General features: G+C 51.3%; 1 protein-coding gene across 1 annotated transcript; it reads left to right on the top strand.

Annotated features, from left to right (window-relative positions):
• The first annotated feature begins 406 nt into the window (after nucleotides 1-406).
• On the top strand, nucleotides 407-17,751 carry FXN (frataxin). The gene is made up of 5 exons (XM_046022063.1): nucleotides 407-673; nucleotides 6,374-6,471; nucleotides 8,747-8,867; nucleotides 14,762-14,859; nucleotides 17,425-17,751. Exons 1-5 carry the CDS (start codon nucleotides 506-508, stop codon nucleotides 17,573-17,575), a joined length of 636 nt encoding a protein of 211 aa, XP_045878019.1. The 5' UTR covers nucleotides 407-505; the 3' UTR covers nucleotides 17,576-17,751.
• The last annotated feature ends 1,068 nt before the right edge of the window (nucleotides 17,752-18,819 follow it).

Raw genomic sequence — 18,819 nt, 5'->3', positions numbered from 1 at the left:
CAAAACAAACAAAAAACCCCCTCCATTTTACAGATGAGGCACAGAGAAGTGAATGAACTTGCCCCCTGGTCACACAGCTGGGAAGTACAGAGTTCGGATGTAAACCAGGCAATCCCTCTCCTGTCTGCCGGCTCCTAAGGGCTATAACCTACTGCAGCCAAGCCGCAGACCTGCTCGCCACCAGGTTCCCAGCGAGCCTGCAGCTGCAGCTCGCAAATCCTTCCCGGCCACAATTCTGCAGCCGTGGTCATTACGCATTCACACGTTGCTCAAGGGGCAGGCCCTGAGCTTCGCACCGAGCGCGCACTCCATTTGCGTTAAATACAGAGAGGACGGAATGCTGGGAAGTTCTCCCTGAGGTCTAACCTCGGGCCATTTCCCGCAGTCGACGGAAGAGGGGACCGGAGCGCGGAGCCGAACCGCGGCGCCTGCCACCCGTGGCCACCAGGTGTCGCCGCGGCGTCCCCGGAGCTGGAGGGCGGAGCGGCCGCAGCCTGGGAGCAGCATGTGGACGTTCGGGCGCCGCGCGGCCGCCGGCCTCTTGCCCCGCTCGGCGCCCCCGGGCCCGACCCCGGCCCGCGCCGGGGTCCAGGGGCCTACGAGGAACGCCCCGCTCTACGGCCGCCGGGGGTTGCGCGTCGGGACTGGAGCTACCCGCGTACCCAGCCACGCCGTGAGTACCCGCGCCGCGCAGCCGTCCCGGCCGCACGCCGGCGGAGAGAGGCCGCGCACGCAGGAGACGCTGCGGCACGCGCGTCCACTCCGCTCCGGCGGGGCCGCGCACCGGGGCCGCGCTCTGCTAGTGGCCGCGCGGCGGTGGAGCGTGCTGCTCCGTACCGGGTGCGCGGCCGCGCACTCGGCCTAATGTTTCCCCGGGGTAACGTTTGCACCGGCCTGTGCTTGCCGGTGAAAAGGGCAGTGCAATGCAACTGCGGGGGGTGCGCAGCGCAGGGGAAGTGGCCGGGGACCCGATCTCGGGGGTCCGTGGTGGTCGCCGAGCTCTCTCCACTTCCCTTTGCCCGAACTTCAATTTACGCGATACTAGATACTGTACGAGGTACTGTAGCATACATACGTGTGTGTAGGACACAGACTGGTAGTGTGGTGCATAAATATAAATAGAATAAAACAGGACACATACCAACATACTAGTGTAGGATAATATTATGTAGAATCCTAGATCGATGATTCCACGCGTGGGCTTTTAGGAGCGAAACGCTTCCTTTGAGCGCGGTGGAAACGTCGAGGCTCGGAGCACAGTAGCTAGAGCAGCAAAGCTTTTGGAAGCTTTTTGGAGAATGACCGGGACTGCCCTCCAAGTTCAGCAGAGCTGTGTGACCTCGGGGATCTGGAACCTCTCCGAGGCGTGGCTTCCTTTTCCCTAAAGACATGAAAGGGTACCGCCCATTTTGCGGAGCTGTTGGGAGGATTACTCAGGATTAACGTAATACAAAATCTTCAGCCCCAGAAATTAATTCCCTTTTCTCCCCTGGGGGCTGCAAAGAAGCATCTGACCCAGTCACTCCAAGACCTGAAGGGAGAAAGCCCAAAGAATGGGGATGGGGTTGAGGAAGACTCACAGCAGGGTGAACGCGATGTTTAATCAAGGTCTCTCCCCCCTCCCCCAAGATTTTATTTATTTATTTGAGAAAGAGAGCACGAGCGGGTAGGGGCAGAGGGAGAAGCAGACTCTCCGCTGAGCAGGGAGCCCCACGCAGGGCTCGATCCCAGCATCCTGGGATGATGACCTGAACTGAAGGCAGACCTAAATAGGGTCTTGAAGGTGGCAAGAGAGCAGGGAAGGGCATTCCAGACGGAGAAACAGACCTGGGCGGGGAAGGCGGGTGCATACCGGATGCTGAGTGGTGGGTATGCTGCGTGGACCGCTCATGGTGGAGGAGGCAGGCGAAACTCAACCCAGATTGCCCCTGGAGCTCTGGAATTTGGACTTCAGACTTGACCGCTCTGTTATTTGGCGGTGTTCCAAGAAAAGTTAGGATTGGTTGCCAGCACTCAAAGTTGGGCCCTTGATACTGGGTCCCTTGGCTTCTTAGGAAATACAAGCAGTTACGGCCATCCTGTTACTAGGATGCCCCAGTGCAGAACAGAGACATTTACGACCCCTCTCCTTCTGCGCTGCTCCCACTTGGAGCTGCCCTGGCTTGCACCCACACTCCTGCTGGTGCGGGCCGAGGGTTGCCAGCAGTTTGTAATTTAGGACAGTGACAAGATACGGCATGGTCTTTGGGGTGGTACCTGTGGCTGTTACGGGCTGGTGATTCAGAAGCATGCCCAACTGAGAGCTGCCGTCAGGAGGTGGGCACCAGACACACACTGGAATTTGGGGTCATAGGAGGCTGGGAGGTAGTTAACCTGAGTCACCCATTTGGGCCTCCTCTACCATAGTAAATTAATCGGGTTTGTTGAACTTTGTAACACAGTTCCCTCACCCATCTCCAGTACTCGCGGAGCCGGGTGGATGACAGCGGCAACTGGAGCCACCATGTTTAATTTTTTCAAAGCCTTACCTGTCCTCAGGTTGACCCCCAACGTCCCTGCACTCCCGAACTCATCAAAACCTGAATTCATGATGGGGGCCTCATCCCCATCCTTATTTTCTCTACCCCCTACTCCTACAGCACTATCCAAAAGCAATAGAATGGGAGCTGCATGTGTAATTCTAAATTGTCTAGCAGCTACACTGAAAAAGTAAAAAGAAATAGGTGAAGTTAATTTCAACACCACAGAGGGGTACCTGGCTGACTCAACGGGTAGAGCATGAGACACACGATCTGGGTCATGAGTTCAAGCCCACGCTGGGCCTAGAGCTTAGTTTAAAAATTTTTTTCAACAATACATTTATGTAATCTAGTTTTTCCAAATATTATCATCTTAACATGTAATCGATACTGAAAAATCATTGAACGAAGTCTTTTCGCGTACTCATTCATCCAGATTTACTGTGCATTTCACATCAGCACATGTAAGCTCAGATGTTAAACTGAACTTGTGGAAAGGGTTGATTGATATTTTATAAAACTTGCGACTGAAAAAACAAATTCACGGGACACCTGGGTGGCTCAGTCGGTGAAGCATCTGCCTTCGGCTCAGGTCATGATCTCAGGGTCCTGGGATCGAGCCCCACATCGGGCTCTCTGCTCACTGGGGAGTCTGCTTTTCCCTCTGCCTGCTCCTCTCCCTGCTTGTGCTCTATCTCTCTCTGACAAATAAATAAATCTAAAAAAACAAAACAAAACTGTACCATTTAAAGATTAATAACACACTGCCACATTCTCACCACCAGATAAGAGACTGATTACCTGTCCCCCGGAAGGCTCTGGTGCTCTCCCGATGACCACCAGGCCTCACTGAGGGGAATTGCTCTCCTGAATTCTGTCAGGCATCCCCTCCTTTTCCTAGAGTGTCACCCCTATGTACGTCTCCCTAAAGCACGTGCTATTGCTAGAAAACACTCTCCTGCATTTATTGTACCACGACTTGTGTCTTGTGTTCAGTGTTGTTTTGAGGCTCATCCACACTGATGCACACAGTTGTCATTTATGCGTTTTCTCGGCTGGGTAGTATCCCGTTGGGTGACCACATCATGCTCTGTCCAGTCTCTTGGTGACATCTGGGTGACCACCATGATGCTGCCGTCACAATGGTGTTTGTGTAGGCGTTGCTGTGCATGGACAGAGGCTCTTTGTGGCCGAATTCCTAAGAACAGCATTGCTAGGTGAGGGGCCAGCAAATATTCAGCTCATTTGATGCCAGGAGTGGTTGTACCAGTTCATCCCCCCCAGTGGTGGGTGAGACCTGACTCACCTTTCCAGCATTTCCAGCTTTGTGCTTTGCCAGGGGGATCCTGGGGTGAGGGCCGGCCTCCTTGCTAGCCACCCAGGCCAGGCCTCCCCTTCTGCCTGTCCACACTCTTGTTGACATGCTCCAAAACTAAAATTGACCCGACACCCTCTGGCCCTGTGTTTGGGGTATTCATGTCTTCCTGTCTAAGACTCATCACTAGTCTGTGTGGTGGGTACTGTGACCCCTGCCTTCGGGGGCTCAGAAAGGGTAAGCAGGTACCCAGGGAACGTTAGCTCGGGGAGAATGGGTAAGAGACCAGCAAGGAGTCTTTGGCAATCATCCTTTGATGATTAAAAATGGCTGCATGTAGACTTCTACTTCTAACTATAACTTGGAGCAGAACAAACCTCCCACCAAGAACAGCCATTCAAGATACAAGAGTCAAAACCAAAACTGAAACAGAAAAAAGGCTGTGCGAAGGTGTCAGACTACGACAGCTAGGATTTGAGAGGCCAGGATCCTGGAGAGAGGGGAAACTCTGAGCCTCTAGTTCTCGAACTTCCCCTCCATGTCCAAAACCCTGTATGACTCCCAGGTGTGTGATTCTTTTCTTTGTGGCCTGGACCCTGGGGCCAGACAGTGTGGGTTCAGATCCCAGGTCCTCCACTTTGCATCTGTTGTATCTGAGTGATTTGCTCCATTTCCTCGTCCATAGAATACAAATACAGTCTGTCCTTGCGTTTCATGGATCCTGGACTCGGGAATTCACCTACTTAGTAAAATTTATCTGTATCCCCAGAATCAATACCCAAAGTGGATTTGGTGCTCACTGTCAGACACACACACAGAGCAGCAAAAACTGAGGAATCACCGCATGCTTGTGCGTTGCCACTGAGGTCAAACAAGGTGACACTCTGCCTTCTCTCGGCCCCTGCGGGGTCAACAAGTGTCCTTTCCACCATCTATTCTGTGGCACACTGTTTGCATTTTTGTGTTTCCCATTGGTGATTTCGCTATTTAACATGGCCCTGGAGCATAGCGCCTACATGCTGTCTAGTGGTCTGAGCACAAGAAGGCTGTGATGGGCCTTACCGCCAAAACACGTGTGCTAGATCAGCCTTGTTCAGGCCTCAGTTACGGTACTGGTGGCCCCGAGCTCATTTCATCAATCAACAATGTATATTAAACAAGGTGTCTTTAAACAGAGATGCCTGTAAACGAGGTTATGTATGGATCCCCTGGTCACACGTGACCCGAAGCCTGCAGGAACCTATGCCTGTATTTTCCCGTAGGAGCATTTCACTAACCTCCTGTTCATGGTAACTTTATAGAGCAAACTGTCAAGAAGAACCACTATAATAACAGTACTTGCTTCACAGGCTTGTAATGAGGACTGACCACATCCATTTCTATCAAGACTATCAACACACAGCAATAGTGAACACTCTAGAATGCGCAGTAGCAATAACTGGTTATCATGCTGCCTCTCTGCTTCTCCTTCGGAGCCAGCCTTCTAAAATCACACTCTCTGTTCTCTGTACCCCTGTTCCCCCTCTTCTGCTCACTTCTCAGCCCCATGCCCTCTGCCTTCTCCTTTCTGAGTTTGCCAAGGGCACCGGTGGCTCAAGAGAGCAATGGCCCTGGAGCCCTGCTCCAGAGGGACCTTTAGAGAAGGTGAATCTTAACCGCCAACCCCTTCCAGCCCTTGGGTGCCTTCCCAGGATGAAGTCCAGCTGAGTGCCTTCACAAGGCCCTGGGGCCACCTCTCCATCCTCTCCCCTGCCATCTCCACTTTTCTCTCCTTTTACAGGCTCTGTCCCCTCCCTCACCCTGCTGAGGGCAGGTCCCTCAGCCAGGGTCCCCTCGGTGTTTGTCACTGTCCTCTGGTTATGTCATCTGTCTCTCCAGCTGCTCAGTGGGGCTGGCAGCCCTAGAGGCGAGTGAATAGACCCTCTTCCAGTTATGTGTTGGAAGAAATCGACAGGTCACATTATCTCCCGCAGACCATGTTAATGAGACCTGTCCACGTGCAGTCTGGTCCTCTCTTTTGGACCGCAGCAGACATCTGCCACTTGCCTGCACGAGTCAAATTCCAGGAGCCTTGCAGATGCTTCCATGCGCCTGGCCTGTGCTAACCACTGCATGCCTCGAATAGCCTGGAGCAGTGCTGCCCATAGAACTTCCCGTGATGGTGACAATGTTCTATGTGCCACTGGCCACATGAGGCCACGGGACACTTGAAACGTGGCCTTCCAGAACATGGGAGTCCTGGAAGTGGTGCTTGTCCCTCACTCAAATTTAGTGGGAAGTGATGAGAAGTGACAATAAATTTAAATGTAAATGAGCTGCCTGTGGCTCAGGGCTATTATATTGGACCGCACAGACTTAGAGAGAGCCTAAGAGAACACAAGGTAATGCATTAAAACGAGGCAGAAACATTCCAGAAACACTCCTGGAAAAGTTGAACGTGGTTTATTCTCAAATGCAGGAGTAGTGGTATTTAAACCACACGGTCAGGGACTGTAATGCACAGAAAGATAGTAACGTGCTTCTTCACTTTGGCTTTTAGAGTCTGAGCCTCCACCGCCTTGATCAGATCGTGAATGTCAAAAAGCAGAGTGTCTGCTGGATGACTGTGAGAACAGTGGGAACGGTGGGCGACCCTGGGTAAGATAAAGCCCCCTCCGTGTCAGAGAGCCCTCCCCCCTTCTCCTGTCTGTCAGTACACAGCTGTGCATACCTGCTCATACTTCTATTGGCTTTTTAAATTTTTTTCCGTTTCTCTTACTGGTTAAAAAAAAAAAAAAAAAGGAGCCCATCCCATCCAAAACCTGCTTTCTCCCTTAGCAGTAGCACTCATAAGCATCTCTCCATTTCGCCAACAATCGACCGTATTAGTTTATTTATGTATTTATTTTTAAGTAGGCTCCACGCCCAGGGCCGAGCCCAGCATGGGCCTTGAACTCCCGGCCCTGAGACGGAGCCCTGAGCTGAGACCAGGAGTCAGATGTGGAACGGACTGAGCCACCCGGGTTCCCCTCTACCATACTGTTTTAAAGGAAATATAATGAAGCTTTATGGACGTATCATAGCTCATTCCGCCCGTCCCCACTGCTGCACGTGAGGCGGTTTCCAGAGTTCTGTTGTTCCTCTGGCCGATGACTCAGCAGTTGGGGTCCGCCAGGCCTCTGCAACGGAGAGCCACCGCTGTCATGGCTCGAGCCAGCAGCCGTCTGCGCCCCTGTGGCCCCAGGGTGCAGGGTGGGCGTGCCTCGGTGCAGGGATTCCGGCCAGCGAGGTCCTGCCACCTTCCCATCCCTTGTGTCCCCTACACGGTGGGAGCCAGGTCACCCCAGCCGGGTTCCATTCCACAGAAAGACGCAAGAGCATGGAAGTCAGGGAAGTGGCGCTTGCCCCTCCCTCCGATTTGGGGGCGGGGGGGGGGGGGGCTTGGTCACGTGACCCCATCTGACTGCAGGGGATGCCGGGAAATCTAGCCTAGTGGGTATCCTGGAAGGAAGCGGTGCGTTCCCGTGCATAGCTCCCCAGCATTGCTACAGTCTGCTCCTGCCGCCACTGGTGTCCGCGTGGGCCCTCCGTACACACGCGAACACACACACAATACATGAGCCCTTAACCCCAGGGCTGCCACCACAGGCCCATATGGTCTCTCATCCACCTCAAAGGCCAAGATTTCCAGGTGATATGCAGTCCTCTCTCGAGGTCTAGGAGTAGCTCCTCTGACCTGCACACACACTGCCCCTCCTCCCCACCCTCACCCCTACCCTTCACTCCATGGAGAGGGGTTGCTTCGCTTCTGGGCCAGCTCTTGCTATTATCTGTCTCTTTCATTTTAACCATTCTGGTGGTATCTCATTGTGAATTTTTTACGGTGTATTTTCCTGAAGATTAATAAAGTTATACTCCTTGTTATGTGTTCACTTGCCATTTGGATATCTTTTTTTAAATGGTATCTGTTCAAGCATTTTACCCATTTTTTTTCTATTGGGTTTTCTTTTTCTTATTGACTTGTAGTTTTTTGTTTTTGTTTTTTTAGTTCTTTATATATTCTGGAAATAAGCCCTTTTTCAGATACATGTAATATAAATATTTTCTCCCACTTTGTTGGGCAAACGCCCAACATAATTTTAATCATAATACAAGCAACTTTAATAAGCATAATGTCCAGTTGAAGGGGTTAGGTTGAATAAATAATATAAAATAAAATACCATGAAAATATGTATATGCTAATATAGAACAATTTCCAGGATATATTAAATAAAAACTATAAGGTCCTTCAATTTCCATATTAAAAAGAATTTAAAATTCTGGACAGATACAGAAGAGACTTATTCGTAATTGACTCTGCTGGTGGGGGCTGGTTATTTGGGAAGAAAGGTTTCCTTCTTTATAAACTCTTTTTTTTTTCCTTTTAAGATATTTTATTTATTTATTTTTTTTGACAGAGAGAGAGAGTGGGCATAAGCGGGGGCGGAGGGGGGGCACGAGAAGCAGGCTCCCCACTGAGCAGGGAGGCAACACAGGGCTCCATCCGAGGACCCAGGATCATGACCTGAGCCGAAGGCAGAGGCTCAACTGACTGAGCCCCCCAGGCACCCCTATATAAACTCTTTCATGATGATTAATTTTTTTGTCTGTACATGAATTTCCCATGGATTTTTCCAATTTGAGTAAAAAGTTGATGTTTTGGGGCACCTGATTGGCTCAGTCTGTGGCGCATGTGACTCTTGATCTCCCAGTGGTGAGTTCAAGCCCCACATTGGACTTATTTCGTTTATTTACTAAATAGGAATTTACTTATTTAGTTTATTTACTAAAAATAAACTAAATAAGTAAATAAATAGATATGTAGGTTTGACGTTAATAAAATGGAGCAGTTTGGTAACCGTGTGTTGGGGGGGGTTTGGTGTTTCCCTGCAGCTCTCTGGATGAGACCACCTATGAAAGACTGGCTGAGAAGACACTAGACTCCTTAGCAGAGTTCTTTGAAGACCTCGCAGATAAACCTTACACGTTCGAAGACTATGATGTCTCGTTTGGGGTACCTTTTTGCTTATTTTCATATTTTTCCTGTTTCCTCCTAAGAATTCTGGCTCACTACGACAGAGAATCCCCCTCCAGTGGAGTTAAGCATCCAGCAGCATGCGGTTCCTGGGTGGGGGGCAAAGGGGGGACCCAGAGACTGGCCTTGGTGTTCCAGCCCTGCCCCACCAGGCTTCTGATCTTGGGCAAGTCACGACCTCTGTGAGCCCCGTTTCTGCTTAAAAGTACAGGTTCTCAAGCTCCCCTCAGCACCCGTGAGGTAAGCCCCGGGGGACCCAGGCCTTTGTTTGTCTGGCAGGATGACTGTCCCCGCCGGCAGAACCGAACCACTCGTCCTTAAGCAGGGTGTGTTCCGAGCACTCAGACAGCGGCCCCAGCTCTGGGAGATTCTGACTTGCAGGTCGGGTCTACTCTCAGGAAGCATATTTTTGAAAAGCTCACCTGAGATTCTAATGTGCACCCTGGGTTCCACCCCTAGAGATTTTTCTTTAGTTGGTCTGGGAGTATCCTGGCCGGCCAGGGGAGTTTTGTTTTTTTTTTATAATCACTCCTCAGATGATCCTCAGTGCCGCTAGGGGGAGCCACAGAGCCCTGAAGCCCGGGGAGTGCTCTACTTCGACTGGCCACCAGGTGGCAGACTTGAATGGGGGTGAGTTCCCCACCCCGCACCTTTGCCTTTAGAATGCTGTTTCCCCCTTAGGGAGCAGCTCCTTTTTCGCCAGAAAATCCCCCGCGGAGATTAATCCTCTCAACGACAATTAATTAATAGTCAGAAATGTTATGAAGGGGAATTGTTAGGACAACCAGCTGTCAGGCTAACGTGATAGAAATGGTGCTGGATTATTTACTGTGGATGGAAGGGACTCCATCAGACGGAGCAGGTAGCAGAGTCTGGAAGTTTTCAAGCCTGGTTGTAAGGACAGTGAGGGACTTGGAGGTCAAAATGAAGGCAATGGGGCAAGAAAGGGTTGGCTCCCTTCCGGGTGGGTTCTGTGACTGCTGGGAGCGTCATTCGGGCCAGGGCATTGGAAGTGTTTCTGCAGACAGCCTCAGAAGGCAAGCTGCTGGCGAGCCCATACTGACTGCCCCCCAACCCCCCGCAACTTGACTGTCTGTGGGATGATGGAGCTGGGGGAGTAACAGGTCTCCTCTCCCCCAGTTTCCATACAGGGGCTGGCAGGACTTACAGGGAAACCAAGTCTCAGGCTAAACTCGGCCATACATGCAAACATTCATTGACATGCCACAAATATAGTCACACCACTTGTTTAGTGAGAATACGTAGTGACTCGAGTATTTTTGCATGAGTGTTTCATTAGAAGCAAATGCGCCAGTGTCCTAGCAGCTGGATTCTGTTTACCACCCCACGCCCCTACCCGCCCCATCCCCAGGGGAATCCAGCAGCAAATGCTCCAGCTCAGGGGCACCTGGGTGGCCCAGTCGGTTGAGTGGCTGACTCTTGGTTTCGGCTCAGGTCATGATCTCGGGGTCCTGGGATCGAGCCCCGCATCAGGCTCGCACTCAGGAAGGCGTCTGCTTGAGATCTTCTCTCTCCCTTCCCCTCTGCCCCTCCCCGCTCTTCTCGCTCTTTCTCTAATAAATAAATCTTCAAAAGAAAAAAATGTTCCTGCTCAATGGTGGGACACAGGATCTTACCTGAATGCTACCCGCAGTGTCTCTCTGAAGAGTGACCCAGCTGCTGGGGTTTCCAGATCCCGTAACCCATTCCTGCAAAGGGAAGAGGCACCTGTGTTTGTCTAGCCAGCCCATGTGCCTTAGTTATCATTCTCCTCACCAGGGAAAAGTGATTTCTAACAAATCATTTACTAATTAGGAAACGCCCCCATATAGATGTAGAAACTAAAGGCCAGTAGCTGACTCTGTTGCTGGGGTTTCTTACAAAGCACTCTGCAATGCTATCTACCCTGGGGCGGGGGGGTGATTTCCCCAGTAGAGTCCCTCAGGTGCTAGCTGACTCAGACATTTCACAGATCAATCTACTGAAACTACATTATAGGCAACAGAACACCTGTAACACTAGGGGTGCAATCTGTCCCTGTCTTCAGGGTCCAGGGGGGCACTGCCTCCTCTGGGAAGCCCTCCCAGATGTTCCAGACAGATCCACGCTTCCTTCCTTGCCCAGCACTCCGAAGGTGAGTCTGTAGAGCACCGATCAGGCCACGTACTGTTTACACATCAGCTCCCACGGCTACACTGAGTTCCTGGGCAGCCAGGACGCTGTCCGCTCTTAGTATCCCAGTGCCTGAAACATTGTCAGCTACGTGACAGGGACTTAATAAATATTGGTCCAGTATACAAATGAAATGGGGCCCACATACGTTTCCAGAACACACTCTCACTGATGCTACTCAGCACCACAGACGTCGGATCAGCTAGTTCCCGGCCAAGCAGACGAACGGAAGCCGTGTTCCGGGGAGACTCACAAACGTGTGTGTTGGGTTTGCTCCCTGGGGACTGGGCAATGTGACTTCCGGCTGTCGTGTCTTCCTGTCAGGGGAGTGCGTCATCTGGGGGGTCAGTGTCTGGGTCCAGGCCTCACCCACACTGGCCCTGCCATGGGAGGGGACTGCCCACCAGGGCAGACGGCACCTCCCATCACTCGGCCCCCATGGAGTCGGCTGCACTTGACTGGCAAAATCTGACCAGGGCCGTGAGAAGCACCATGCGCTCTGAGGGGTTATTGCCAAGCCTCCTTTGTTTTCTGCCCCTGGTGGAGCCCTGGCCTCTTTGACGTTTTAATGAGAATCCATTTGCGGTCGTGTTCTTTACTCACTAAGCTGTCGGCATGTCACTGCCGTACAGCAGAGGGTCCTTGAACTTTCCTGGACCTTCTTCCAAGAAAACCTTCCCTGCACGCCTGTGAGTACAGTTTCAGTTGAGGCCGGGTCCCGGGTCCCGGACACCTGCTCGGATGCAGCACTGTATTGGACACGGAGAAAAACCTTTTAGCCTGTCGTCCTGGATTTGTATTTTCTTCTTCTTCACTTCTGTGAGTGGCAGGTTCTCCAGCTGGGAAGCGGGTGACATCCCTCTACATCTCCGAATTTCCATTCGGATTAAATTAAATCTCCTGACTCAACGTGCCATCCCGTGGGTGTCAGTTTCTGCAGAACGAGCTGTGAGGACAGAAGTTGCTCCTTTCGCTCCCGGGTGTGTGGGCTGATAATGACTGGGGGGAGTGAGCCTCCGCCAGCGGTGGACGGGGGCTGTTCTGACCGGTGAGCACCTCTGGCCCCAGCTGTTGAGGAGTTTGACTCCCCCCGCCCCTGCATTTAAGGCTGCCCACACTCCTGGAACAGCCTCAGACTGGCCCTTAAGGAATAATACCAATGAGCAAAAAGCCGTCTTCATCTGGGTACTTGCAGACGGTTCCGAGAGCATTAGGAACTCCTGGTGAACCAGTAAGGCCGCTCCTTTCCTTCCGTTCCTTCCTTCTCCTGCCGGATTCCTCTGGAAACAGATGGGAAAAAATAATCACGCATAACGGACAGGAGGCAGGCTGGCTAAGTGCTGAGACTTTCTGCCTCGTGTAACCTTGCCCTCGACTTTGCGTGTGTTATCACCAGCCCTGGTCACCGTTGGCTCCCTTCGTTCCTCCACGGGTGTATTTTCGTGTCCACCCAGTATCTGGCACTAAACGGATTTACTGGACACCGAAGGTGCTGGGATGAAAAGCCAGATCTGCCCTCAAGGCGCTTTGAGTCATGGAGGGGAGGGCACAGATGTCCGGCAAACAGGCGGGCAGCTCAGGCAGGAGGCGTGGGGGCCATGGGGTTGGGGGCGCTGGGGTTCCTGAGTGGGGGTCTCAGTCTTGTGCGGGGAGGGGCGCTGCAAGGACGGTGCCAGGTGGAGGAGACAGCTTGAGGTCTTCACATCCAGAAGAAACCTCATGGCTGCTTTTTTAATATGCTCTTTGTGAATGCGTGGCCCGTTCCCTGGAATAATTCCAGAAGATCCTGAGTTGGAAAGATTGGATTTGGCTTTCAGTGACTGGACCTGCCATCCCTGATTTGGCGCCCTGCGCCAGGGTGTGACCGTGATCAGGAGCGAACACAACCCTTGACCACCGTGCCCCTCCCTGCACCATCCCTGCCCTGCATCTCCGAAGGAGGCAGCACGGATGTCGTCCTGAGGACGGCGGCAGGGTCGATGAGACTCAGATCCCCGTCCTCTGCCCTCCCCACAGTGCCCGAACCTCCCCGTGGGTGTGGGGCAAGGCACAGTGGGGCACTGAGGGACCACAAGTAGGTCAAACTGGAAACAGTTCTGTCTCGATCCCCTGAGCCTGCTATCGCGTGGAAAAAGAAGCCGTGGAAGTTCATAAGGGAGTGGAGGGGGTGGGGGGAATGGGGAAGGACTGCTGACGGCTGGGGTTTCTCTTTGGGGTGGAAATCGTTGAGAATTGGTGATGTTTGCATACTTTATGAAGACACTTTCTGAAGTATTGAAATTATTGAGCTGTGCAGTTTTAAGATACTTTTTTCTTTTTTTTTTTTTAAGAGAGGGGAGGGAAAACATTTTTTAAATTTAGAAAAAGAGGGAGAGGGCAGAGGGAAGGAGGCAGAGAGAGAATCGTAAGCAGGCCGCATGCCCAGCACAGAGCCCGATGACACGGGGGATCTCACGACCCTGAAATCATGACCCGAGCTGAAATCAAGAGTTGGATGCTTAACCAACCGAGCCCTCCAGGTGCCTCAAGACAATTTTTAGTAAATGAAAGGTGGTAGTCCAGGGGCACCTGGGTGGTTCAGTCGGTTAAGCATCTGCCGTGGGCTCAGGTCATGATCTAAGCCTGCTTCCCCCTCTCTGTCTGCCCCCCATCTTGTGCTTTCTCCCTCAAATAGTTTTTTAAAAAGATACAACCCAATAGAGTCTTCCCTGGCCTGCCAGTTACATTATTGTATATTATTATCATCACTGCCGTCCACCTTTTCAATAGCTCTTTGTGTTTGCAAACCAAACACAAAGTCTTCTAAGAAGCGTTCAGGGCCTCTTGACTGGACAGGGGCTCTAGAAGCCCAGAGAAAGGCAGTGGTGTGTCTCTGCGGGTTATGCCCGGGGTGGGAACAGCGAGGGGCTACCCCTGCACCCCAGCTCCAGTAAAGGGACTGAGCTGCGCAGCTTCTGTAATATTCTGCTCATTCTAAAGAAACCTCAGACCTTGGGAGTAAAGCGCTCCTTTGTTGAAAGTGTGTTTTCAAATTTAAATGAGCATTTATTGAGCAAGGATGGACCAACCAGTCTTTTAAAGAATTCAGGGCTCTTTCGGAGAAAATAAAGCCCTTGAAGGCAGCTTGTGAGATGCGTGGGAAGGGTCTGAAAATAAAAGCTCTGTCTTCCTCCCACCGGCAGAGCTAGCTAGCTCTGTGGCTCTTCTAAGACCAGCAAAGCCCGTGGTTTGAACACTCCTTCTTTTGTGCCTCTTTTTCTTGTTTTGGTATGAACGTGTCCTGTCCGATGTTTGGGCTGACGTGGGACTCTGGCAGAGTTGGGGTCTGCATTTCTTATCCTCTCCTGTGTTCTTCCTGGGCTTTGAGGGAACTGAAGCAGCCCACAGGCTCCCGTTTTGGGGCTGTCATTCCTCGGACAAGCCCCTGCTGTCTCTTCGCCTCCGGACAGGAAGAATGAGAACTCTGCCTCACCAGCCTCGCGGGGAATGAGGGAAGCCCCATGGGATCTAAGTAGTATCCTGATTCATCATAGTCGGACTCTGAGAACGTGTGCTTTTTGCACGTTCTGCATGTCTAACACGAAACTCGTTTCTTCGAGGTGTGTGTTGCGTCTCAGTGTCGAGGTGCGCAGCAACTGGGACACAGTGATTCACTTTGTCTTGTTCTCTTTTCTGCATGCTCTCGCTGCCTGATCCGCCAGAGTGGTGTCCTGACAGTCAAACTGGGTGGAGATCTAGGAACCTACGTGATCAACAAGCAGACCCCAAACAAGCAGATCTGGTTATCCTCACCCTCCAGGTACGTCCGGAAGTCCACATCTGTCTTTTTTAGGGGCGCGGGAGGTGTGGCGTCGTGGACCCTTTAAAAGGAGCATCACCTCATGGGTGGGTGTCTGAGAGCCTCACCCCATCCTCGAAGCAGTTAACCCAGCTTCAGTAACTGGTCTACCAATAATCCGGCCGCTGGAACCACATTCTAAGACCTGAAGCAAAAAGCGTGTAACTTTGCAGAGCCTGGCCTGGACGGTTTCTCCCTGTGAAGTCATTGCCCTGCCTTTTAAAAAGCCACTCTTGGGGTGCCTGGGTGGCTAGGTTGGTTGGAGCCCCTGCCTTCGGTCGGGTCGTGATCCAGGGGTCCTGGGATCGAGCCCCGCATCGGGCTCTCTGCTCTGCGGGGAGCCTGCTTCCCCCTCTCTCTGCCTCTGTGCCTACTTGTGATCTCTGTCAAATAAATAAATAAAATCTTTAAAAAAAAAAAAAAGCCACCCTTGACGCTGCAGCCTCGGAACGAGTTGTGCAGTGTCTTCAGAACAGGTTCAAGTTTGACCTCTAGTGTGTTTTGAGCAGCTCGCTCGGGGTTGGTTGGATTCCCTCTGCCAAGCTGAGCCGTGTGCCCTGTGGAGCTGGGAGAGCCTCTGGGCCTGGGACTCCAGGGCTTTGAGTCCCTCCTGCGGTTATCACTGGTCTGCTTTCAGTCTCCTGGAATAACGGCTTGTGTTGGAGGCCGCCTGCGCTGCATCTCAAGGCCTGGGAAGGTGCAGGGAGAGAGGGGCCTCACCCGCCTGCATCTGTCTGGGTGGCTATCTGGGAGACGCTCACTAAAAGCTCTCAGACCAGCCTCCCTGGGTCACTCAGGAGCACTTCCAAAGACAATATACTGAGTATGCATTGGGAAGGGCCAGAAGTAACCAGCATGCAATTCTTGGAAAGCCCAGTGATGTCTACATTTAAAAAAGATGAAATTATAGGCACGCCTAAGTGGCTCGGTCAGTTAAGCATCCAGCTCTGGATTTGGGCTCAGGTCCTCATCTCCATCGTGAGATAAGCCTCAAGGCCTCTCTGCACTCTGCAGGGAGTCTGAGAGTCTCTCTCTCCTCTCTCTGCCCCTCCCCTGGCTCTCTTTTTCTCTCTCAAATCAATAAATTTTCAAAAAAAAAAAAATTCACAACTTTTCTGCCCCAATGTTCACATCATTTTTAGGCAGTTACTATTGTACTGTTTATCATGCCATGGTGTGAAATTATTTACTCATAATAAATAAAACGTTATGCCTCCCTTGCCCCAACCTCATCTGGGAGGTATGTTATAATTCAACAAACAGTTCCAGAAATCACCCATTTCTAGCAAGACCCTTACAGATTGCATTGCTTTTTTAGACCCAGTTAACTTGAACTTGGGCGTTTCATCCTGTATGGGCCAATTAGCCTGTTCTCTTTGGCCTCAAACAGGTGTCCCAACCCTGACCAGAGCCATGCATGAGGACTGTACATTCTTATCCTTCACCTCTGGAGGAACCACAGAAGCTGGGTGGATCAGTTCAAACCCAGCCAGCACCTTTGGGGACTGGTGGCTGTGTACACACTGGGCAGGGCACGGGAACCATGGAATTCCCTGTCATATCTGGGAGGCCAAAAAAGTCCATATCTTGTTTGTTTACACCTACTGGCAATAGGATCCTACCCTGGGGCTGCTTTAATCTGTCATTCATGATGGGAATCTGGAAAGAACGTCTGCCAAGCAGCCATTTACTATCCCAGTATGTGTTCCTCAGGAAAGAAATATATTTTCCACTCAACGTTTCACATCCAAAATCATCTTTCATGGGATTGCATTGCTTTTCTTTTTTAAGATTTAATTAATTTATTTGTTAGAGAGAGAGCACAAGTGAAGGGAGCGGCAGGCAGAGGGAGAAGCAAACTTCCCGCCGAGCAGGGAGCCCGATGTGGGGCTCGGTCCCTGGACCCTGGGATCATGACCTGAGCCGAAGGCAGATGCTTAACCAACCAAGCCAGCCACACGTCCCAAGAAAAAGTATATTGAAAAAAAAATAGTATAGGTGATTGCCAGGAGCTGGGTAGGGGGGCGGGGCATGACTGCTTAATGGGCACAGAGTTCCCTTTTGGGATGATGAAGTGTTTGGGTAGGGAGAGGTAGTGGTTGCGCATGTTACAAAGGTACTAAAGTAATTAATAATAATAATAATAATAATAATACAGGTAAGGGACAGATTGTGTGAGTGGTACTCCAGTGGCCATGATTTGAACAACACTGCTCTGATACAGCAGGTATCCGACATGTGTTCCGAAAAGTGAAACCTCCGAATGTGACTTACAGAGACTCATGGAGAGGGTTCCGATGTTCCCAGGTCTTGAGAATTGTTCTGTCGAATTTTGCAGGGGATAAAGTGGGTACTTAACTCCTCCACAGCAAGCCGCTGAGACAGGCAGTCAGAGGGACGCCTTGTTAGACTGACTTCGGGAGCTTCCTTCTGGTCAGTTTCTTGGGGGCAGCATCTGTGGGGTCAGCATTTCTGCGCACGGGCTGTCCTCGTGGACTTAACCCATGTGTCGATTTTGTCTTGCAGCGGCCCCAAGCGCTACGACTGGACGGGGAGGAACTGGGTGTACGCCCACGACGGCATGTCCCTGCACGAGCTGCTGGCCGCCGAGCTGACTGAAGCCTTCCAGACCCAACTGGACTTATCCTCTCTGGCCTATTCCGGAAAAGGCGCTTGATGCCCCATCCAGTCCCGGAGACAGTAATAGCTCTGAAGCCAAGACCCCGGCTCCGTCCCGCTGCTGGGGGTCTGGTTGGTTCCATTCCTGCTTTGGAGGACAGCGGGTGTTGTGTCAGGGCTCTGTGAAAAGAACGTGTTGCCCCCACCCTCCCCTAAGTTCGGATTTTTAATGTCCATAGTGTTTTTGGATTTATTGTCTGATTTCCTCCCTCGAAGGATACATCCCTTCTTTTTTTTTTTTAATTATTTTTATTTTTTATAAACATGTAATGTATTATTAGCCCCAGGGGTACAGGTCTGTGAATCGTCAGGATCCCTTCTCTTTTATAGTGTCCCTATATTCGTACATTTATGTAGAACCTCACAGCAAGAAAAATAAGGAGAAATTCAAGAGGAGAAATGACTTGATTTCACTCTTCGTTCTTTGAAGGACTTAATTGCATAAAACCACACAGAGAGCGGGGGGGGGGGGTGCAGACATCCCCCTTCTGTCCCCAGATGAAGGCTCATTAAAGGGTCATTTGTAAATGGTGCCACGCCTCCTGAAAATGTCAACGTTCCTATGCCCCGTAGTACGAAAGTGTCAGTAACTTTCAGGAATTCTCAAACCAAAGATCTTTCTCTCTCCCCGCTGCTGTCTCTGCTAGGGTGTGGCCTATACCGGAGACCCAGGCAGAGACGTGATGGCGTTTCTTCCATAGAGACATACTAGGGACAGACGCACACATTCCATCTCGATGTGCGTGTGTTTGTGTATTTTTTTAAGTTATTTTTTATGGATTCAGCTGCCGCAGCACAGGTCTGAGAATGCAAAAACTCTCCCAAAGACAAGAAGGGAAGAGGGCCAGCTTCACAAGCCCGTGGATGGCATGCAAGAACCTAGGTCACGGAATGAGGAGATGCTTAGCAAATCGTGAAGGACCCCAGAAATGCAGAGATGTTCGTGTTCATGAAAAGAGCCCTAGTCCTTCACTTGGCTCAGTGCAACCTTTTCTTACTACGAAAGGTTTCTCAGTGACAGTCTATGCAGATGTGCGGGATCTCGGTTCTCTGTCTCTGGGCGCGTTTCACGAACTCCGTGACCTGTTTCCCCACGTGTTAAATGAGCAGGGGGAACAGAGAGAATATAGGGGAGTCTCAGTCCAGACGCTCAGTGGTCCTGTCAGGCCAGTTTAACAGGTGAGGGGATAATAACGAACAAGTTTCTTAAGTTAGAGCATGAATATCTGGTTATAGGCATCG

This window comes from Meles meles, chromosome 11, assembly GCF_922984935.1.
Source record: "Meles meles chromosome 11, mMelMel3.1 paternal haplotype, whole genome shotgun sequence".
Classification (NCBI taxonomy): domain Eukaryota; kingdom Metazoa; phylum Chordata; class Mammalia; order Carnivora; family Mustelidae; genus Meles; species Meles meles.
This window is presented reverse-complemented; position numbering and strand designations above follow the sequence as displayed.